The 24,244-nt window shown below is 51.0% G+C and overlaps 1 protein-coding gene across 6 annotated transcripts in view; it reads left to right on the plus strand.

Moving 5' to 3' along the window:
* raraa (retinoic acid receptor, alpha a) overlaps window positions 1-24,244 on the plus strand; it is a 131,708-nt gene that overhangs the window by 54,107 nt on the left and 53,357 nt on the right. For all 6 annotated transcript variants that reach the window (XM_030098319.1, XM_030098321.1, XM_030098323.1 and 3 more), the window contains one exon: window positions 219-1,052. In XM_030098319.1, the coding sequence (XP_029954179.1) occupies window positions 899-1,052 (154 nt within the window). In that variant the 5' untranslated portion in view covers window positions 219-898. The remainder of the gene's footprint in view (window positions 1-218; window positions 1,053-24,244) is intronic.

Here is a 24,244-nt window from a genome sequence, read left to right on the forward strand (position 1 = left end):
CTCTCTTCACAGCTTTAACACTCCATTAGATAATTAAGGCGGATGGGGTGTTTTTGTAACATTTCAGATGAGACATTACCATTAATTAGCGTCAAAAGAAAAGAGCGGGTTTGCTTCAAGTACTTAAGTACAAAGGGAAGTGATCTCTTTACCTTGTCACTGAAGCACTAAACGATCTCTCTCTCGCTCTCTCTCTCTCTCTCTCTGTTTTCTCACAGGGGAAGGCTCTGGAGCGGCGAAGGGGGGTCCCGTCCAAGTGGAGCAGCTTTTCCACGGCGTCATGTGATCCTGGCCTCTCCGAGGAGAGGAGCGCCCGGCAGCAGCGGAGGGAAGCTGCACGTCCGTGAAAGCACCGCCGCCGCCGCCGCCGCTCACCCGCACCCGGGTCACCTCCACCCGCACTGCCCGAGTCGCCTCTTCTTGACTCAACTTGCCCTCCGCCCCCCCCCTCCTCCCCTCCATCTGGGCGATAAGGAATGGCCGTGCGACTCTCCCGCGGCTCCAACGCCTCTCGCAAATAAGGCCTTTTAGCCCGCCTCACAATAGCGGAGAAAGGAAGGATAAAACGCTGTGGAGTCCCCCTTTATCCTTCCTCCTCGTGTCTCTTTCTTCATCTTTGTTTCCTTAGTAACTCGACCCTCAACACACACACTCGGCGACGCAGCGGGGCCGTTTTTGTCCGGGTGACATCCACCGCAGCCATTTTCAGGACGACCTTTTCAACCTGGAGGAGATTTCTACAAACTTCATCTGGCAGTCTTTTGGAGTATGCGTCCTCGCGGGGGATTAAGTCGCCGCAGGAATCCCTGCTGACTCCTCCTCGGCGTCCGCACGTCCTGTTCGGGGGGATTTTTTTTTTGGTCGTTGCTGTTTGTGAGCGGAGGCGGACCGAGCCGCCATGGCTGGGAAGGGCAACCCCGTGCCGGGCCCCCACCTCAACGGCTTCCCCATGCCCACCTACTCCTACTTCTTCCCCCACATGCTGGGGAGCCTGTCGCCGCCGGCGCTGCCGGGCCTGCCCATCAGTGGCTACAGCACGCCGTCCCCAGCCAGTGAGTACGCCGTCCCGCCTCTGCCTCCTCCGCTGGGTCACGCCAGCTGTTCCACTTCCTCAGGATTCGTCCTCCTCTCTGTGTGTGCGTGCGTCCTGGTTTACCTGTGCAGCTGCGGCGCACCACTTCCTGTTCTGCCCCCCTGCTGAGTGTGTGCACGTGTGTGTGTGTGTGTGTGTGTGTGTGTTCGTACACTCCTGCTGGTAAAAGAACACTTTCATCTCATCCTGTTCAGATCATTCCTGTTTGAAATTTGTGTATTGGTAAACAGAGAAAATCAGCCACACACACACACACACACATCGCCTCCAGCGCTGTCCTTAATTTACAATCCCACACACATCAGCAGCACTCACACACACACACACACACATATGCGTGCACATGCAAACATCAGTACAGATCACGAGGAAATGAGGCAGGACAGCCAGAAAGGAGCATTGTTTATTTGGGGAACACAAATTCGTTCCAAAAATAAATCTCTCAAATGCAATGTGAGCCGACGTTCACGCTACAACTCCTTTATAAAGTCCATCAAAGGCTTCAGAGCCGGCTGCTGAAGTTCCTGCTTCTTCAAAAACACACTCGGAGAAAAGTTGTTTTTTTTTTTTTCCTCTTTTCCGAGGGAAATAAAAGCAGCGTGGCGGCGTTTTGATTCCTACACATGGAAATCAGCTTAACTGTCAGCAGCGGTGAAGGAATTATTCAGGTGCTTTGCTCACATAAGAATAACACCTGCGCGTTTCTAAGTTCTGCATTTAAGACTGGAGCAAAGCGAAAACACTAAACTGTGGAGCATTGCTTCAGCTTTCACAGATTTCACAGTAAAACACCTTGATATGATGTCGAGTTTGGCTGCTTTCATTAATGACTCCACCTCACTTCTCTTCCTGTCGGCGTCTTAATGAGTTTTCTCAGAGGAAGCGGAGTCGACCAGAGTTCGGAGACATCGGCTGCAGAACCGCCTCGAAACACAAACTACATCAAAGCACCAAGCAGCCTTCTGCTGTGTTTCCCCCAATCGGGTTTTCCTGTTTGCCACCGTTTGGATTTCCATGTGTGCACGTGCTCGGCGGCGCCGCTTTGAAGCCACGCAGAGACTCCGCCCCCGTCTATTATTGCAGGCATTTCATGAACTTAGAGGAAAGTCTCCCTCAAATAAACAACCGCGGCCTGTCATAACATTTGTTTTTGGGGGGGAAAATCCAACAACCTGAGCGTGTGTGTGTGTGTGTGTGTGTGTGTGTGCGTTGAGAGCCACCTGTGTGTGTCGAGGCACGGCCTCCGCCGCGCCGCCGATTCACCACGAGGAAGAAGAAGAAGAAGACGAGCGCCGGCGTTTCACTGTCCGACGAAGGTTTTATTCAGTAACCTGCAGTCATGAAGGGAAGCTGGATGTGGAGACATGTGCTCGGACGCGCCGCCCCAGCTCCGGGTGTGTGTGTGTGTGTGTGTGTGTGTGTGTTGGGGGGGGTCGGGTGGCTGTATTGACTTTCTATCTGGTGGAGTTTGTGTTGGCAGTGACTGTGGAGGGAAGTGAAGAACAGTCGGTGCCCAGCCCAGTCACTCCCACTTCCCCAATACCAGACCCCCCCCCACCCACAGGTCGCAGCTCCCGGCTCATTCCTCTTTTTGCAGTGTGTGTGTGTGTGTGTGTGTGTGTGTGTGTGTGTCTGTGTGCGTGCCTCCCCTCCCAGTGTTTGCCATGCGGGCCGGCGAGTCGTCTTCCCCTTTTCTGCTGGGACAAACATTTCCTGTCTGTAAACACCGGCGAGCCAGGGACACCGCGGTTTCCTGACGCGCACGGCGCGTGCGCACGCCACCCCCCCCCCCACCTCCACCACCCCTCCTCCCCGCACACGTGCGCAACATAAACACACTCTTTGCCCTTCATGCTGGCTCACTTTCTCCTACTGCCGCTCCTCCTCACATGCAGATAACTGCGGGCATAATTCACACACCGCTCCTTCCATACACCCCCCCCCCCCCCCCCACGATAGATCATTTCTCTCCCACATCTACACACACACACACACACACACTGAGAGGAGGAAGAGGTAGTGAGGGAGGGAGGCCTGAATGGAGAGAGCGGAGTTTACAGAATGTTCAGTTGGAAGCAGAGAGCTGAGTTCTGTTCTTGATGGATTTCAAACATGGCAGAGCTGCAGCCAAGTCTGAATGGGCAGGACTGTGTGTGTGTGTGTGTGTGTGTGTGTGTGTGTGTGTGTGAGATTATTACTTTTCCTTATAGATTTTAAGTACATGTTTCATTTCATTATAGTTTTATTCCTCGTTTACACAACAGCGTTTCAGGTGAAAAAGCATCGTTTTGTGTTTAGGTGTTTGTTTTTTTTTAACACCAAAACTTGCATTTTCAGTCAGTCCTGGCACCGTTACCGTATAAACACGACAAGAGTTTCCAGTTTTCACAAGTCGCTGGTGTGCAAACGGGCCGTTAATCACAGATCGGATCGTTTTTGTGTCGTTTTGTGAAACTTTTTCTGTTGCTTTAATTGAAATACCCAGAAACTGCAATAAAACCAGGAAGATTTCAGCACTATTTTATAATATTTCAATGCAATCGAACATGTTGAAGTGTGCAGAACTGACCAGCATCACACCTTTTACACACCTGACTGGATTTCTTTTAATTAACTGTTAAAGGAGAATAACCTAGATGGATAAAATGTGACGTTGCAAGTATTTCTCTGTATAAAAACTACGCATTGATTAGTGATGGACATGCTGTGTTTGCATCCTTTGCATCTGATTGGACGTCGCATGTGTTTACCTGAGCACCTGCTTTCATTTCTTCCGTTCCTTCTGACTGCAGTCCAATTATTTATGACGCCGGCGTGAACCGCAGGTGTAGAAGAGAGTTGTTGGCACTTCCTGAAGTGGGAAGTGTTGAGTAAACGATCACGAAGCCGGGCCCGACTCATCGGCCATCAAACCCTCCGCTCGGTACACTCTCCCTTTTGTGTGTCTCCTCTTTTCTTCCTGGTCTCTGTTTCTCTCCCTCCTCCTCCTCCTCCTCCTCCTCCTCCTCCTCCTCCCCTTTGGCAGAGCTGTCCAGCTCATCAGCCTCTGCCTCCTCCTTTAGCAAACCACAATAGACCAATTATTTGGACCAAGCAGAGCAGAAGGGTTAATCTAGGCCTTCAACACACACACATCTCTCTCTCTCCCTCTCTCTCTCTCTCTCTCTCTCTCTCTCTCTCTCTCTCTCTCTCTCTCTCTCTCTCTCCATCATATTATCTGTAAATCATCAGGTGAGGTGAGAGGCTGGAGCAGATCGGTTGCTGATATTGATATAACATTTATCGCCTGCAGCTTTATTAGTTAGCCAAATATTATCATGAATTGATCGCGAAACCGGTATTGACCGCCACCGGACGTCCATACCCGATGGCGTGCGCTCGTTACGGCCGCTCTAAAACAAGGATGCGCGCAACTTTCATTCGCGATTTCGATTAAAAAACCTTGAAGCCGCACGAACGCGTAACGGTGTGGCGATAACACCCCGACTATCGACCCTGTTATTATCGTTAAAGCCTCCCGCCGCCCGTCGCCGGCGCTGACGGCGAGCTGTTACATTAACGCCGCGTTAGAAGGGATCATAATAAATGGAGCCGGCCCCGCTACCTGCCGCGGCGGCGGAGGACTAATTGGCTTTTCCCCACAGAGCGCTCTTGTTTCAGCCGCGACAGTAATTGCTTGGTACGGGAACGCTTCCTACAACAGGTAACACACACACGCACACACACCAGCGCCTTCTCTACTGGCTTATTAGAGGCCAAAACGACGGCGTTTACGAAGGCAGCAAGAGGGACGTGAAAGGCTGTGTGTGTGTGTGTGTGTGTGTGTGTGTGTGTGTGTGTCTCACCCGTCCCGTAAAGAGAGCCACGGTGGAACGAACTGACCGTGAGCAAATATGGATATGGTAATGCTGGGAAGAGGGTTTGACAGGGTGTGTGTGTGTGTGTGTGTGTGTGTGTGTGTGTGTGTGTGTGTGTGTGTGTGTGTGTGTGTGCTGGTCTCTGGACAGACAGGTGGTTTCTCTCTGCCCTGGTGGTCTGCAGGGATCGGAGGAGGGGGCATGTCAGTACGCTCCATGGGTGGCGAAAACACACACATACACACACTCACACACACAGACACACACACACACTCACACGCACTCACACACACACTCACAGGAGGATGAGGATAATGGCGGTGAGAGACCGCGCTCTCCGCTGGCCGCAGTCCAAAGTGTGTGCGGATCAAGATGCTACTGCCTGAAGCACCTTCATGCTACCTTCATGCCAGACATTTATCTGCTTCAGAAACACACACACACACACTCACACACACACGGAGAGAGAAGCAGCTCCTTTGGGGACCGGGTTGTCGTTATCGGAAAGTCATTTGAGGAGTGCCGATACGTTGATGGCGAGGACGGAGGGTTATTAAACATTGTGTGTAAAACACATCTAGCATGACTGCGTGGCGACCTCGTCTCTAACGGCTTCGCTCCGGAAGGCTGAGAAATGAGCTCAAGGCCTGTTCTCCTCTCTTATTTTCAAAGAAGCGATTGTTTCCGACGCTACTCTCACATTCCTTCAGCTCCAGTTTTTCTCTTTTCAGTCGCTTCGGTTTAAAGTTCGGAGGATTTCAACTTGCGTTTCTCGTGTTTTTTTTGTTGCAAGTGAGAAAGCTAAAACCTTTGTTGCCTTTTGGGGTCATTTGACAAGACAACAGAGCTCCAAGGCACTGAAAACAAAGCTTCTTGAAGACGTTACGACTTCTGTTTCTGTGGAAATTGAAGAAGAGAAGCAGAGACAGAGAGGATGGACCAAAGAAAAAAGATTTAATTCAAGTTCAGGTTAGAAAGTACAGACTGTGAGATGTACTCCAAGACTAAAAGTAAAAGTACTCCCTGTTCCTGGAGTCAATACCTTCAAAGGTTTCTTTTGAATAAGAAATGGGTGTATGGGGAGCGTCTTGCTGTTTGGCTGTTACCTGACTCTCTTTCAGTCTCATCCTCGCCGCCGTTCCCCGCCGCAGACTTTCTATAGGGGCCGTTTCTTCAATCATCCCCGCTCAGTCGCTCTCTCCGCTCTCGTCTTTTACCTCCTTTTGTCTTGTGTGTATGAACCGCTCTGAGGGATGCACAAAGGATTCATCTTTCCTGTGTCTTCCTCCAAACTCAGGTTGAAATCAGTCGTGATGCAGGAAAAAAAAAACAAAACAAAGTAAATGGATGTTTCCAAACTGAAATCACGACAGAGTTAAGGAAAAAGATGCACGGTTGAAGGTTCAGGTTCGACCCGGCGTCATTAAAATCTTGGTTCTTGCCGGAAGTCGGAACGAGAACGATGACAAACACAAAACTTTCTGTGCCGGGGCGATCGCAGCGTCGACGGCTCACGTGGGCCGATCCCTCACGGCGCTGGATGGAGTCCAGGGCTTTTTACAGAATTGAAATCTGAGGTGCTCGTCTGCCAGCTCCACCTCCACACCCTCGCTCTCCTCCCGCTACAGAAAGGGCAAATGCAAATGAGGGGAACAGCAAATATAAACGGAATCGTGCAGAATGCTAAACTCCACCTCGCGTTGGAGATGCACGCTGCGGCAGTCATTGCTCGCTTGATCTACTTTACTGTACATTCCAGCTCCCTTCCACCAGAATCCGCCGCAGAGATGCGGTTAATTAAAAACTCTTCACGGACATTTAACGTCGCATTCGATTGGCGGCAGACGTCTCCGCGCTGAAAGGGCTTCTCTCTTTAACCACGACGGGAAAATTTCAAGGCTATTCATCATTTAAGTCTGATTAGATTACCGAGTTTTGATCTGCTCCCCGCATCATAGCGGCGGCGAATGAATCCGTCGCTCGCTACACTGAATGCGCCCGAATCTGGAGAGCAAGTCCAGGGCTCTCCTCCCTCCTTCACACCTTCACCCCCCCCCTCCTCCCTCCTTGACAGAGCTATCATTACCATGCCACCTATTTACCCGCAGCCTGTTATTTCCCATTTGCTTTGAGGGAACCTGGAGCCAAATCCCTGCCCACAACACTTGATCCCAGCCGCAGGATTTATCCCCCCCGAGTGGTTTGGCAAGTGTGGTCCACTCATCAAACCCCCCCCCCCACCAAACATCGCACCGCTCCTTTTACTTTCCTTCCTTGTCCTTCGTCTCTCTCGCTCTCTCTCTCTGTCTCTCTCTCTCGCTCTCTCTTTCTTTCTACAGGTTTTTCTCCTCCACGGCCGCTTATGCAAATACAGGCCCTCCTTTTCAAAGAGCTGTCTACCCATAATCCGATGGATGGCTCCATTTTCAGAGAGCGATGCACATTCTGTGCACCAAGAAGGGATCTCACACACACACACACACACACACACACACACACACACATATACACACACACACTGTATTAGAATAGACAGGACCGGCGCTATCTCCCATAAACACTCACAGCGATTGGCACGTCTGCATGCGGACACACACACACACACACACACACACACACACCGGGTGTGTGTGATGCCGGGAGAAGCAGGGAGAGCTTCCTGCTCTGCAGCGCGGCGGTTCCAGCCGGTGCAGCGAGCGCTCTAAGCCTCGCCTGGGCCACGGCGACTTCAAAAAACCAGCAGCAGGCTGTCGCCGGCAGCCACGCAGCACTCAGCTGGGTAAACACTGGCATAATCTAAATCTCCCTCTGATGTGCCGGAGCGAGCGTCTTTATTTCTGCTCTCTTCAAAGGCCCCTCAAGGAAGTCAAGACAAGGGTAAAGCGATAAGAACTCTCTTTTCTCCTTCTCTCCCTCCCTCTCCACGCGTCTTCCATCCTATCCTTCAGCCTACTCTCGCGCTGACCCCTTTCTTTTTTCCCCCCTTTTTTTTTTTTTTTTATCTCTTTTCCCCTCCCCGTACTCACACACTCACACACACATACATCTCTATCTTCTTATGCCCTTTTTGCGGCGCCCATCTCGTGCAGCCATAATTCACGGTGCCGCATACATTCAAATGTCAATGACTCTCTCAGAGGCATCATTCCTCTATTGTCCTTTGATAAGCGGCGGGAATGACAGCATCTGTAAAATATAGGACAGTTACCTAATGGAGGAGGCGAGGAGGCGAGGAAAAGGAGAGCGCAGGAGAGGCAGTGTGGGCCTGCCCCGCTCGGCCCGGAGAGTGATTGAATTATCAAGCAGCGCCTTGCTTGTTGTCCAAGGGGGGTTTCGGAGGGAAAGCCCTTTTCTCGGGAGCTAATGCGCTTTTTCAGCCCCGCACAATGGCTAGCTGTGTTGCGCAAAGGGGGCTAAGAGAGCTCTGCCGGGCCGGAGCTTATGGGGCCACCAGCTCGGCCTTGGCACCTCTCTGAGGGGCCCCCGGCCACACTTAACCTACAGCCTGTCCGCTAGCGTTAGCGCGTAGCCCCCTCAGAGGCACTTGTGACGGCGTTTTGCACGTTATCGGGCTTAGCGTGCCGCAGGCCGGCTAATGCAGACTCAATCGCGCTGTGTTTGGATAATCATTAGCATTCCAGAGGTTTTGCGGGCAGTTGCACTTAAACGCCGCCGCCGCCGCCGCGACCTTGGGAGAGTTTTCAGTGTGCTCCTCTGTGAAGCAGCCATCATTGCTGATTTCAGTAGTCTTGCTTCTTTCCCAGCCCAGTTTTCTCATGCAGTTACTCCAGAAGACGAGTGTCAGACGCATTTACAGCACCGGCGCCAAAATAGCCTACAAATTTAGACTTTAAAGGTTTTTTTTTTTTGTTTTTTTTTTTGCTGTGGCACGCGTGTTGGTGAACGAAAATCACACAATCTTTGGTTTTGGTCCACCGGCCTCATGTTTGACACCCCTGATGTAGAAGATTCAGATTGAAAGCTACGTCAGGGTCACGCTCATTACTATCTCAGTTATTTTGAATGAATTAACCTTTTCAGCGGCTCCTCCAGTGTCGTTCTCTAATTTGTCAGGACTGCGGTAAATCACAGAGGTTAAAAAAAAAAACTCTGCAGGAATTACCTTCGCTGTCAGTCAGCCCGCCCTGCGGTGACTTCATGAAAGTCTTAATAGCGCTCGTTCAGGCAGACGGCACATTTTGAGAGATCTGATGGCGTTTTGGAGGAGATCCAGCAACCTGTAATGAGAATCGACGCTACATTCAATCAACCGCTTGACGAAAATAGTAACATCCAGCCGGATTTGTTTATGTATCTTAAGCTCATATTCTTATTTCCTTTTTTTTTGCCTGAAGGATTTTTACAATCAGCTCAATGTATAACTTCCTCCGCTTAATGTTTTGAATGAGGAGTGAATGTTTGGAAAGGTAATTATGAGCGGTGTGGAGGGAGAAGAGACGCAGACATGTGCGCTCCAGACGGGACTGAAACCACAGAGCAGCACACGCGGTATTAAAGTCAATGAACCTCTCTGACAAAAATAAATTCCATCTGCATAATAAGTCCTGTGTGGATGCGCCGCGCGAGGCGCAGATGTGAGGTGTGAATTCCTCAATTATTCCGCGTCCGCAGGTGATCCGGTAGATTTACAGCGTCTCTTTTAGGTAAAATGATCAGAAGTAAAGTTTACGTCCTGCGTGTTTACGACGTGTGTGACGCTCTGCGTGCTACATGAGTCAGACTTTCCCCTCTTTGATTTACTGAAGGAATCCTTTTCATTTCATCTGTTTTTCCTTAATGTGGGGACTCACCGTCAACAGCGTACCTTGAGGACCTGGAGTCGTTTCTGGTTTGTTCAGACGACCGCGGAGCTGCAGGATAACCCGAGCGGGTCGTCTCCCTGTGTGTCGGGTCGTCAGACGCCCATTTCGCCGGTCCGGTCGCTTTCAGATCGGCCAGCGATCCAGATGTGTGGGTGTCGCGTCGGCCCCCGCCGGAGGCCGGAGGCCGGAGCGGCCGCCGCGTCTCGGACGGATCGCATGTAATCCTGCTGCGGTCTCCCAGTTCCTCCTCCTCCTTTACTTTTCACTGCTCTGCTTTCATTTTTCATCCCCCTCGTCTCTCTGATCTCTCATTCTGCACTGCGGCCGCTCCTCTTCTTTTCATCAGCAGAAAGCAGCTGTTTTCCAGCAGTTAGCCTGTGATTAGTGTTCAGCAGCACCTGAAACTTCTCTCTTCTTTTTTTTTTAAAGCCATCCTGTCCCCATTGCCCTCTGTCTCTCAGCTTTCCCGGTCCGGTCAGTCCCTCTCTCCCCCGTTATGTAAGTTCGCTCACGTTCTCAGGCCACTGGATGTGATTAGTGACACAGTTTTGCCCCCCCCCAGTTTCCAAACGGCCTCCTAAACAACTGCTGTGCATCACGCTTTGATTAGCTCCCTCATTTGATCGAATACAGCTGGCAGATGTTCGGGCCGTTCTAACCTCGGCCGTCGTGCGATCCTATACGCTCCTCGCTATAGGATCCTGTAAAATATTCAAGGAGAGATGAAATGGAAGCGGTGTAACGTGCGGCAGCCAACCTCAAGCGCAGAGAGGTAGGCTCATCGTGGATTACGCCTTAATTATTCTCTTTGTTGTTTCTGAATGCATTAAACTGTGCATGACTTTCTCTGTTGTTCTCGCCGGCGAGCTGCTGATGGTTGCGAAATGAGTCGGCGCCGAGGAATTCCGCCGCTCTGACATTGAGCGATCGGCCCAGATAACATCTCGGGCCGAACACGCACGGGGCTGCAGCGGCGGAACGTTCGCCGTGTCCCGACTTTACAGAACACGCGTGAAGAACGTCCAGGACGGAGAACGGCTTGGTGCAGATTTTTCCTCTCTGCTGTCGCTTCTGCGCCGCAGGGCTTTGATCAGCCGATCGCTCAGGATGCAGCGAGGATCTCAAACAGACCGAATGTTTCATCGGCAAGCGACAAATGATCACTTTACAGGAATCGGGGTGTTCTGATGAGAATAAAGCCGGTTCTGAAGCCTCTGCCCAGATCTCTCAGGTGAAATGTTACGAGGCTTCCTCTCTTTTTTTTAAATCTCCCAATAGTTTTCATATAAACGTCAAACTTTTCAAAACTCTGCTTTATTCCACATGCATCACTGCCAGAATGTGGTTGGAGGGCGCATGTTCTGAACTAGTTTGGTACACACACATACACATACACACACACACACATACACACACCCCCTGCTTTCATACTGATTGATATTCCAGCTCGACTTTTCATTTTGGGTTTGGATTTGGCATTTATTAGCCTTTATATCATTATTATTACTCATCAAGTCGGCCATAGAGATCTCACAGCACACCAGAGAGTTAAATCCTGTTAACACGCCAACATTTCCAGTGGAAAATGATCGACTTTAATAGCATCTCGGCCGTTCGTTTCCACGTTTTGAGTCGCGCTTTTTGAAACCAGCTAGCAGAGTTTGATCATAATTAACTTTCTGCACATGTGAAACAGGATCAACAACAATAGCATCAGTGTATTCCCTCGCTCTTCAGTTTCCCTCAACTGCTCTCTGCATTTTTCACCATTGACTACACCGTCACGCTTCCAGCGGTCTGGCATGGAAACTTCGGTATTTTTTTAATTTTTTTTTTGTTTTGCGGTGCCGTTGGTTGGCGATCGTTATCAGACCGGTGCCGTCTGCATCAGTTACTCTCCCCAAACAAATACAGAAAAGCTGAACCTTTTCCAGCAGATCGTTCCGGTGCCAAGGGGAGCCGACGCAGGCCCAGAAGGACGAGCGGAGAGAGGTGGAAGACGGCTACGATCCCAGCACCTGGGAGGAAACCAGGCCCCGATCAGCGCTCTCTGTGCAGACAACACCGCTCTGTCTCGGCTGGGTTTCTGCCTGTCAGGCTTAATGTGCTCCAAAAGGCCTCTTTGCACGATCTCCGAGTGTTTGGGAATACCCTGCCCAGTGTTTTTTGGTATTTATGGATCTTGTGATTTGAAGGATGATTATTATATTTGGACCAAACCGTCACCCAGACTCTGCTGGAGACCCGTTGATGGATAGTTTTTATATTTTCCATTCAGTGAGAGATCAAGATCAATTCTTCGGGATTACCTCTGAACTAAGGTCTTAGTTTTTAATTATTCTTGAACTTGCCGTTGTCCTATGCCCGTTAAGTCCGCTGGTCTCAGATGTCCTGATTCACTGAGCGGCTCTCTGGTGACTGATTACAGAGGAGCAGATCGAGCGACACGCCATACCTTAAGGTCAAACCCTAGACCTCGGTCTGTGACCCGGAGATCCCGCTAATCGCTCATTCTTTGAAAGCGGGAGACGGGACCGGAGAGGAGGGCTCGGGGCCGGGAGGGGAAGATCAAGAGAGGGAGAGAGTGGATGAATGAGGTTCCCCTCCAGGCGTCTTAAATCACAGCGGGCCCGGGCGGACCCCTCGCCGGGAATCGGGAGCACATTCACACTTTCTCCAAACGACTTCCCTAAGCGCCCGCCGCCAGATGCCGTTCGGCTTGATTGGCGACGAGGAAGTTTCCTGAAAGCTTTTCGGCTTTTCCACAACCAGCATCCGGCCCGCGTGTTTCTGCTTTTCCAGAAATCTGTTTACGCTGCTGGACGCAGTTTGGTTTGTGTCAGCGTGTTTACGCCCCAGAACTCAGGTAGAATGTCTGTGTTTACTGTGAACACAGGGAGAGAGAGGAACACAGGGAGAGGTCACCTGCTGCCAGCGATGGGTTTTTCGCTGATTCAATATTTACTCATCAAACACGACTATTTCCTGTAAGCACTTGGCTGAGCTCTGTCTCTCTTGCCGCCGCCGTCTTTCCCCTCAGTGTAGGTGTTTGGCCGGTGTCTTTTGAGGTGCCTCCCCCTGCTGAGAGCCCTCACAGGACGGCCGTCCGTCTCACTCAACACGTCTTCCTTCAGAGGAATCACATTCGTCTTTTTTTTTTTTTTTTTTGACCATTACAAATCCTCTTCTGTTTCTTGTGGGCATGTGGAACAGAGGCGTTTGATCAAGTCCAGGAAATGTTGACGCCTTTGTAAAAATGTTCTTTGTGTCTGTCTTTGTCGCACACGGCGAGAGATGTGGAGACAGTGCGTTTGAAGCTCATTGGCCCTGGCAGGTCCGCCGCCGGAGCCGCCGTCTTTTTGAAAACCAGCCTTTATGTCGAAACCAGAACACTTGGACTGAAAGCGGTGGACGAGCTCCAGGGGAAAACGCTCGGAGGGGAATATTTCAAGTCTTTATCGTGAAGGTAGTCGTCTGTCTGTCGACGCGTTTGGTGTGGTCGCCTGTGCTTTATGCCCGGGAGCTGACGTCGCTCTCCCTGGTGGCCGCGGCGCTCGCACATCTGGCCAGTCGGTGAATTCAGAGCCGTCCCACCCAGAGTTTCGGCTCCTGTGCCGCACGAACAGGACTTTTCACCGAGATATCTCAGTCTCACGTCCTGATCATGGAGCTGGGCGGGGGGGGGGTGGATGGATTCCCGTCCAGATTTAGGCTAAACTGAGCCTTGCTGAGCTGAAGACGTTGCTTTTCTGCACATTTGATTGTGTTTCCAGCATTTAAAGCCGCTTCGCTGGTAGCTATTCCTACAGAATGCCTCAGGTGTTGAGTTTGAGGACTTTAGGACTGCAGTGCACTGGATGTGAGTCTCTCTCTCTCTCTCTCTCTCTCTCTCTCTCTCTCTCTCTCTCTCGCTCTCCGCTCCTCCCTTCATAGACTTCAAAGCTCGCTGTCCCTTGAGGAACTTCAAACGCTGGGGAGGCCATTAAAAGACAAAAATTATTTTCTGTAAGGTCGTGATTTATTTGATTGAAAAATGAAACCACTAACCCGACAGACATTATTTTTCCTTTCCAGGGCCTGCTTTACCAGGCACAGCCTAAATTGCTACCAGGTGGGAATCCTCTTAAGAGCAGGGAGAGCCGGAGCTCTCCGCCTTTATTCTTTTCCTCCAGCCCCTCCTTTGACTCCATAACTCATTTTGTCTCTGGCTCTCCATTTTTCTTCATTAACAACTATCTGATTAAATGCACACACACACACACACACACACACACACACACACACACACACACACACACACCAGCTCGCCTGTTTTCGTGTGTGAGTGTAGGCCTTGCCTGCGGTGCTGGGAAGAGCCTCGCAAACCATTTGTCTTCAGAGGAAAGACAAAAAGAGCTGATGGAAGGTTGTGAGAGTGTTTGAGGGAAACGGCGAGGAGATGAGTGATGGGCCTGAAGGAATGTCGGCTGCGACGCTGAAATCTGCAAAAAATGTTGGACAGACTCGCGAGAGTAGAGAGAAGGAAAGGGTTGATCGGGCGCTCAGGTAAACGTGCGCGGTTAGGACTCCAGCAGCTCACGGAATTCACCTGCGCTTGTTTTCCAGGCTGACGTTGGCGCGATAAGAAGCAGCCTGTGAGAATGTCCTGAGCTATCCGGAGCGGTATGCGTTTTTTTCCAGCCTCGGCGAAGTGAAGGATTCTGGCGGCGGGTTCTGCAGCAGGGCCGACCGCAGGGAGCTGCTGTTTTCTTTGTGCGCTCCCTGAGGTTTCTGTGACAAGGAGTCTGGTCCTGGCTTTGTTTATCTGTGTGTGTGTGTGCGTGTGTGCATGTGTGTGTGCGGTTAGATGCAGAGATTTTCAACCAGCTGTCTTGTGATTTCATCCTTTTGGCCACTCGACTCATGAATCACTCATTTCCACCATGTCTGTTTGGGAGGATGTTGGGTCCCTCCATGTGGATATTCCCACTGTTTGTTTAGGAGTGTGTGTGTGTGTATGTGTGTGTGTGTGTGAGTGTGCAGCGCTGATGAAATTGCGTCTCATCCCCCTCCCCCTCCCCCTCCTAATGTTATCTCACTTCCTCTGGGCCTCTGACAAACCCACCAAACAGGGAGAAAATAGAGCGCTTTATTGGGACGCCTGTCAGGACTCCCCCTGGATTTATGGCCAACAGACAGCGTTTATCACTCAGCCGAGAGAGGGATGGCAAAAAAAAAACGAGGGCTGGAAGGGAGGATCGGGAAGGGGGGGGGCGCAGAGGAACATAGTGATCCTATTCCCCATTTGCATATAGAAGCGCTCAAACAGACTGGAACCGCTTCTGGAAAAAGCTCATCAAATTACTGCACGGCGAACATCTTGAACGCATTCGAAAGACAAACCGGCGCCTCCCAAGATCTCTGCTGAATTTATTATGTAAACTGTTCGAGACTGTTGAAAACTAATTGCACATTTTTAGCCGTTCGCGAGAGGCGAAGCCGGTGGAGTCAACACGAGGTGACAAGGCGCTAACAGCGAGGGAGGGAGGGAGTCCTGGACGACGGGTCTGTGTGTGATCAGCATCTGTTGGGTCTGATTATTGCATCTGATGGTCAGGAGATATATTTTCTGATGCACCTCATTCTGTCAGATATACTCCGATGGAGTTTGGCTCCTGTTTTCACCCGCTGGACAGATCAGATTATATGTCGGCCATAAAGCGGCGTTATTGTTATATTGTTCCGTTTTTATGCCCCTGCTCATTAAAAGACCGTAGTTCACGCTCATCATGTCTTCTGTTATCCTCCTTTGAGAATATAGAGCGTAAGTATACGACAAGGTCGTAGTATTTTCACAAGGGAAGCTTGATTTTGTGGGTCAAAGGTCGCCGTGACGAACACGTTTTGAGGAAAGGTTATCTGTAGGGAATTCAGTTCACGCGTTTGTTGAGTTGTGTTTAAAGGTGACGGAGACGACGGATTAGGCATGACAGAACCTCCGTGGAGGCTTTTAGTGAAGGGGGGGGGGCAGGTTAACGGAGTCATTAACACACCATGATTTAACCGGTTTGATTTAGTGTCGCGCTTCGTTTTTCTGGCATCTTCCGCCGTCCTCCTGTGGATTGGAGGGGAAAGAATTTTCTTTTCCCTTCCTTCCTTCCTTCCTGCCCCTGAGGAGTTCCCCTCGGTGGGCTCCGGTGCAGCTCCTCCCTCCCCCTTCTGCATCTTCCTCCTCTTCTTCCTCACGCTCCCTCCCCTCACCTTCGCTCCGATCACTCCTCTCATTTTCTCAGTTTCTCCATCACCTCTCCGCTGTTTGTGTGTATTAAGATTTAATGCCTTTCTGTGTCGACCCGCTGAGAGTCAGCGGGGGCGCTGTGTTGCCCTGCGCCGCCATTCGCTCACGAGCGAGGAAAAATAACACACACATGCAATCTCACTCACTTCTGACACACACACACTTCACCTGAAGACGACAATCAGGGCTGCATCTTATCAGCCTGGAGAGGTGCTCCATGCTCTGCAGGAGTGTGTGTGTGGTGTGTGTGTGTGTGTGTGTGTGTGTGTGTGTGTGTGTGTGTCAGGCCACATCCCGGCCAATCACGTCTCACCCGCCCCGTGGCTCCTCTCTCCGCGGGGGCGGGACTCCCCGCCTGACCGCCGGGAATCGGATCATGCGGCATCATGATTGGATTTGGCCTTTGATACACACATCCCCCGTTCCTCCCGCTGCTTCGGTAAGCAACCCCGGGGACTCACGCCGGCCGTGCGCGCCCGCGGCTCCGCGCGCACGCCGTGCACGCCCGTCTCGCAGCAGCGTCCCGCACACTCTCTGAAAAGCAAACAGAAACTCGGGCAGTTGTTGTCGCCCTAATCTCCCCTCTTTCTTTTCTCATATTATTCTCTCTGCTTTTTGATTTTTTTTTTCCCCCCTGAAGCCCTTAATCAGAGGAACCCCCTCCCCTCCCCTCCCCCCTCCCTTCACCACCACCCCCCCCTCTGCCCGCGGGCCGTCCCAGTTCACCAACCTGCTGAATAATTAATGCCGGCAGGCCAGGTTGATTAAAATAACACATTGGGTCTCCTTCGGTGAGAGGAGGCTGCTGCCGATGCGGCCGCCGCCGCAGCTGAGCCCGGACGGATTCCTCGCATCCGCTCACATTACTGTTTTATGGGCACAAGACCATACCAGCCCATATGTGGTGGGTTTTTTTTTTTCATGTTATGGTAAATTTTTATAGGAGGGGCACTTTGAAAAAAGAAAAAAAAAAGTGTGAAACCACAGCAGTTCCATGCAGTTGAGATCCCAGCATGCTCTGGAGCGACAGTTTGAACCCGATGGGAATAGGAAGACGTTTCAACGTAACTTTTTACAGTACAGATACAGAACTTCCGTTGTGTTTTGGATGTCTCGTTTATACTACAACGGTTCCAACGGAGCCCAAAGTGGTTTTGTTTCGTTTATTCCTTAAAGCAGAAAATGGCATGAAGGCAAGGGGGGGGCGGAGGTGGCGATTACAACTCTGTGTGTGTGTGTGAGTGTGCAAACACTTTTAATAAGGCATGTTCCCTTTTGATTTGCTGTCTTGTTCAGGCAGCGGCGGCTCGCAGTGTGTGTGTGTGTGTGTGTGTGTGTTGAAGTGGGCTTGTTTACCATTCCTAGCTGTTGTGAACAGCAAGAGGCTGACTGCTCAAACACTCCTAATGAGCTCCTCCTCAGCCCTTTTTCCACGTGCACGCACACACGTGCACGTGCGCACCTCTGCCCCTGTCTGGTCGGAGACATCACAGCAGCCACTGGGGGTCATTGTTCCCCATAGCTCTGTCTCAAACTGTTGTTCTCAACGTTTTGGAGCCACTGCAGGACGTGTGTGTGTGTGTGTGTGTGTGTGTGTGTGTGTGTGTGTGTGTGTGTGTGTGCGCGCTGGCGCGTGTGTGTTAGTGCACGTGTGTGTTTGTGCCACCTCTTTAATACATGACAACCAGCGAGGCTTAGAAGTGCCTGCAGAGGGAAACGGGATCTGAGGTTGTTGCTCACTTTCAAGGATTTATTCATTTATGACCTTGTTGCATTTTCAATTCTAGCGCGTAAGCACTTCACTCGTTCACTCCGAGCGCTGCCTCCTCTCCCTCCTCTTCTCCTCTTCATCTCTGCTTCATATCCCCCCCCCCCCCCCCCCTTCATCTCCGAGCTCATTTCAATGCGGCGTCTCACTGATCTCTTCCTCTCATCGCCGGTTTGTTTTACTCGTCCGTGTTTCTGCCTTCTGTTCGGTCTTCTCCTGCCGTTAGCCTTCGCCTCTCTGATGTTTTCAGGTAGCAGTCGGTGTTTAGCTCACCTGGTACGCTTGTTTTGCTCTGCTTGGCTCAGCAGTTTGCCCGAGTTACCTGACCCCACACGGGCTCGCACCTCCACAGGTGAGTTGGAAGTCTATACCGGCTATTAATAGGATTACCGCTTGACCTTTGACCCCCCCTCCTGGGCAAGCTGGCTAAGTATACAGCGTGCACATGATGACTGGCGGATTAATGCCTGATCCTGGGAGATCCTAAGCTGGTCGGGTCAAGAAAGCAACGCCGCCTGGGCCCCGCGAGCGAGCGAACGAACAAACCTACACAATCATGGAGATTTAGAGACGAGGCAAATAACGCACACCCGGCAAGTCGCCGGCCAGGACACTAACCGACACCGAGCGACCGCATGTTGTTTTTACAATTAGCTCTCTCTGGATTGCAGCTCCTCCAGTCCTCTGACGGCCTCGCTCTCATCACACAGAGCGGCTGGTTTACGAGGGTCTGGCCGCAGTAAAAGCCAAGGGTTGCAGGGGGGCACAGAAGGCTGTCAGAGAGGATGTAAATTACACAAATAAAACCCCACACTGGCACTTAGCCTCCCCCAAGAGGGACACAGAGACCTGGGGGGGGGGGGGGGGAGAGAGGAGATATATTTACTATAACTTCAGAGGGCGAGGCAGACAGAAGGAAGAGCGAAGGAGGCAAAGGTCAGGATCTGCACGGGGATCGGCGGTCGCAGACGGGAAGGGGAGACGTGTGGAAAGACCCGATTACGGCCGAAGATTTAACCGCTGTGGCTAGAGGGAGAGACGTGGAAAAAGTTCAGAGATAGCCATCATTCAGCGGCGTTCATGAGCTCTCTGACAGGTTCCCTCACTGCCGTGGCGCCTCCCATCCTTCCCTCAGCATCCCTCCCTCGCCTTTCCGGCCTCGTGCTCGTCGCTGCAGATGGCGTCCGAACAGCAGTTCCCGGAGAACTGTAGACACACTTTTTATTTTATTTTTACCTCCAGCGGCAGCGGCGGAGGGCGAGTGACCAGCAGTAGGAAATCGGCTGTGCTCTGTAATGGGCAGACGTTATTTTGTAGCTTGGCAACATTAACAGTCAGAGGAAACCCGACTCTATAACGGGGTTTCCGCTCGCTCAAACCAGGCAGTGAAGAATGGACGTTGGCTCGCCACGGATTCAGTAGTTCCATTGTGGCGACACGTATTTCTTCCATAGTTTTGTTCTTGAACAACAGTTCCAGGTTCGCACCTAATAGCTATCAAAAAGCCAAAGACAATCAATTAAATTTAAAATGTACCGGTATTAGAGGTGGATTTCTCGGTGCCACCGTCACCGTGTTTCAGATCCTTCTTTCCACTGCTCAACCGACCGAGCAGGAGTGTATGAGGCGGCGGCGGCGGCGGCGGGCTCCCGTGCTCCTGCCTTCCCGGGTCGCCGGCTGCGGCGCCATAAGCTTGAAGGCGTGCGGTCGTGTGACCGGTAAACCTCATGGCAGCTTGGCGTGGCGACAGACGGCAAAGCGGCTAAGTTGATTATATAGAGTTGTACGTTCATCGGAGAGCTGAAGAGACGCCGAGCGAGCAGGAAGGAGAGCGATGAGATACGTGAGAAAATGTTCAATTCAAGGTCTGGACGCTGGAAACACTTCAGGCTGCACTGTATAAACTCTAGAGGGACTCTCTGAGTCAACTCTGACCTCTTAGACCAGCGTGGAGACCTGGAGGACAGTGTGAGTTAACTCCTTCCTCCCTGCACGTCTCTGCTTTGAGACCAGACCAATAAGCTGAATTAAAAGAGCAGCTGCCGCCACGCTTCTCTCAGGTGCTCCTGACTCTGGCCTGGCGAGAGGAATAAACGGCCTCATTATTTTTATTATTATGATATCTTCGATGTCGCTCCGGAGGCTGCTCGTTTCAGCTGGACAGATTTGACCCTGTAGCCCTGGCGCTTATCCATCCATCCATCCATCCATCCTCTACACCGCTTCCTCCACCTTCTGGCCGTGGGCGGCTGGAGACAGCCTGCTTCATGTGGGCGTCAGCCTTATTGTGCAGGACAACAAAAATGCTCTTAATGATACGTCCCACTCAGCTCTTTTGCCAGGTGACTGAGTTTTTGGCAGAGAGAGAGAGAGAGAGAGAGAGAGAGAGAGAGAGAGAGAGAGAGAGAGAGAGAGAGGGGGCATGGTGTCTATTGTCATCTCTTTCTCTTTGCTGGAATGATCGTGCACCTGCATGCTGCTGATGGTGGGATTTGCCTCATGCGCTCCGATGGGCGTCGGTGTGACTTTGCCTCATGCAGCTCCGTTCTACCAGCCGTTCGACGCCCGGTCTGGTTCCTCCTGTGCGATGGCTCGGCGCTACTGTCCTCCCCGGCCGCCGACTGTTTGCCCACAACTATTGACTCAGCCTGTTTAATTAGTGAGATGCGACTGACTTTGTGTGTCCGTTTACAACCTGTCTGCATCTGCGTCCCACTCCGCAAACGGCAGGTGCACGCCGCTCGTCCGGCCATTATTAGGGCGGCGTCTGCGGGGGCCTGAACTGCGGCTGCGGCGATGCGCGCCGCCGCGTTACTGGCCATTGTTATTCAGGAGGAGCCTCTCCGACTCAAATGATGATCATCACTTCAAGTCCAGCCTGGAGCACTTTGGCTAACTGCCTGCATCTGACCGTAGAATTCAGAGCCGCAGTCGTTCAGCGATCTCAGTGACAGGCCTGCAGGGCAGCGCGCACGCGTGTGCATGCATGTATGTGTGTGTGTGTGTGCAGATATATCGAGGTATTCATACATGAAGACCTCATATCGGATGTGAATTCTCGGCAGACGCGTTGGTCTGTATTTACGAGCCTCATGCATGTTTTCTTTGTTGTTGTTGTTAAAAAGACACACATCTCCCGTGAATTTGCATCCTCCTTTGCGTATGAAGCCTGTTTGTTCACACCCCGGGACACAATTTGCCCTTGTTTAGCTGCCGCGCGTGTATTTGCATGCCGCTGGCGCTCTAACGGGGTTATTTTATGGGAATTTCATTTTGGGACAGATGAATGTCAGCAGATCCATTATCCTTTATCTGAACTCCCCAGAGCAGGGAGGAGAAGAGAGAGTGGATGAAAATGGCTGGATGGATGGATGGATTGAGCGTCTGTCCTGTGACACATTGCCTGTTAACTGTCATTTTCTGCCCTTCATGAATTATTCACACATAGTTTCTTCACTTCCTCGATGCTATCACCTCCGCTGGAAAAGCTCACACACTTGAGATTCCCTCACACGCCGAGGCACGTGGCTATAATGGATCTTCATCCTTCCTCTCCATCACGGGCATTTCAAATCCAGATTCCTGTCTTATTTTCGTTCCCGTTGTCAGTGTTTACATCTATTACGTTCAATCAAAGAAAGCTGTTCCCGCGTGTTGCATTTCGCAGAATCAAATGCATTTTAATGGTATTGTCAATAATAATATCACAAAGCAATGTACCATGCGATTTATGGTGCCATTACATCAATACGATTTGCAATAAATCAATAAGGATGTGAGCTCCGCTGGTTGTGGTAGTTTATTGTTATATTGCCGGGATGTGTTGAGGCAGAGAGGCTGTTTGACCCGCGCACTGCTGCAGCAGTTGAGGTGGAAATTCACACGAGAGGGACCACAAACAGCAGCGAGGTGTGACCCGAGCTGCCAGCAATCTGCAACGAAGGGAAGTTGCACCCAGCGAACGGAAGTGTAGAAACGTTGAGTCACTACTGTCGTATGTTGTTTTTTTTTTTTTTTTCAAACATCGCTTACTGTATTTTGCCGCTGGGACGGTACCGTGTTTATGTCGAAGGCGGCGTCGGTCGGTCACAGCTTGTTGCTCAACCGATTTCAAAACACATCCGTTACCAAAGCAAGCGGCCGGACCGCCGAACACACACCCTTCTGTGAACTCGGTTTGGTTGGTGGAAGAGTGATGGGGGGGGCTTTCACCTCCTCACTTAGGAAGGAATAACACAATCTCCATTGAGATCATGTCCGTATTTCTTTTTTTTTTATTTCAGTTCCTTTGTTTTATTCATCCTTCTAACCAGATCAGCCCTGATTGTGAGCCTCGTGTGTCGTAACATCCCTATTAGCGGGGCTAAAGCTGCAGACCGGGATGCTGTACGCAAGAGAAGAGGGAGGAAAAGAGTGATGAATGGCCCGTCTGCAGAGAGCGGAGATAAAAAAAAAAAAAAAAGAAAAAAAGAAAAAAGGAGTGGGCTGTTTGCCAAGTGGGTTAGAGGTTTTACTCTTGATGTCTGCTTAGCTGCATAGAAGCTGTTACAGAAAAACACACAAAGCTAATGTGAGCAGCGTGGTCAAACACTGTCTAGACAGCCTGATGCTCGGCTGCGAGAGCTGCAGCCGTTCCAAGTGACGCCGTCTGAAGTGCTGACGTTCCGCGCTTCTGCGTCACATGATGCGGCACTGGCTGGACAGAGGCTGCGCTTTCACGCCGCGCTCGCTCTGTGATTTTACTGGTGAAAAACACAACAGCGCAACTCGCAGTGGTAACGTAGTAGCATCGCAGCAGTCTACATGCTAACCATGTCCGTTTTGGCAATGTCGCCTTTTCCACGGAAACGGACATTGTTTTTTGAAACGTTGCCGTGCAGACATGAAACACACACTCTCTTTGGGGAATCTGGACTTTGGAGATGTGAGATCAAACCAGTATTTTTTGGGACTGGATTCGACTCACGCTACCAAGTGACCCACAGCCGCTCAACACAAACTGTTAGTCGTTAGTAAGCGGAGAGGAAGTTACAAATCACCGGGTTTGTCCAGATTTCAGCCACGTTTACGCGACAGCATTTGAAGTGAAAATCGTTTTTGTGTTTTTGTTTCTGAAAAACCTTTCACGTGACAACGTTCGAAAAATCTATTAAAGGAAACTGGAGAAAGAGTGAAAGAGATGGATGTATGAGCTTGTTGCTGGTCGCGGAGCTTCAGAGCAGAGAGGCGCATGTGGAGTGAGTGAGAGGGTATCGACGGGTTCTGCTGGATGATTCTGTTAACTCCTGATGAGCTCTGACACGGCGGGCCTCCCAGCAGCCTCTGGCACTCCTGTTCTCACCTCCACACATGAGCAGGCTCATCTGTGAACCCCCCCCATCCCCCCATCCCCCCTCCTCCTCCCCGCCACTGCACCTTTTTACACATTTTACTGTGGCACCTTTTCTCAGATTAAACATGCAAACCCTGATACACAGCGATCCATGCCAAAACACCCCAAGGCACGCATACACACACACACACACACACACACACACACACACACACACAGATAATCTCACACACAAGGCAGATGCACATGCGCACAGCGAGCTGCACTTTCTTACATCGCCACTGAAGCTTAGCCTTCAGTTTTTCTTTGCAGGGTCTGTTGGCAGCCGGGATGGAAAGACGGGGGAAGCTCCAGAGACGGACGAGTGAGGGAGAAAGAGAGGAAGGGAAGAAAGGGAGGCAGAATGGGGCTCTCCATCATGCTGTCAGCGAGGTGCAGCTTCAGACTTAGCAAGGAATAAAGAGTGTTTTAAAAGGTGCTGCGAGGTGCAGCAAAGATGAGTCGGATAAATGACTTCTCTTTCATTCAAAGAGCCCAGTAAAGCCCAAAGGTTCAGTGTGTGTGCGTGTGTGTGTGTGTGTGGACATAAAAAAAAAAAAAATGTGAGAGAAAACCTAATGTGTGAGCAAGTGATGCTGTTCGCCCGGAGTTTGAGCTTGAGAAAGCACGCAGAACGCAGAGTTTCGCCTCGGCCGGCCGACGTTTTTGTTGCCCCTGACACTATAACATATTATGTTTTTCTGGCTGTTGCCCCTCTCCTTTCACCACCGAGTGGGAAAAGTAATGTAGTTCGGAGGAGGCATGTAAAGTGGGACAATGGCTCAAAAATATTGAATAAGGGGTGAATGGGAGCCGCGGCCTGAATGACAATGGGCCAGAGCCGAGGCCGAGGACTGATGATGCTGGGGGGAGAGGCTCCAGATTGATGATAGATCTCCACTGGTTAAATATTATCAGCCTTCTTTTTTTATGTATCGGCCCCCTCCTCCTGTCCCGGTATCACACAGAGAAAGGCAAGATGTGGCCAGCTAATGATCTGCCTTTCTGGGCCATTCTCTTTTTGTATTAGCCGATCTACTTACTTTTCAGCGGCT

The sequence above is a fragment of the Salarias fasciatus genome, chromosome 8, assembly GCF_902148845.1.
Source record: "Salarias fasciatus chromosome 8, fSalaFa1.1, whole genome shotgun sequence".
NCBI lineage: Eukaryota > Metazoa > Chordata > Actinopteri > Blenniiformes > Blenniidae > Salarias > Salarias fasciatus.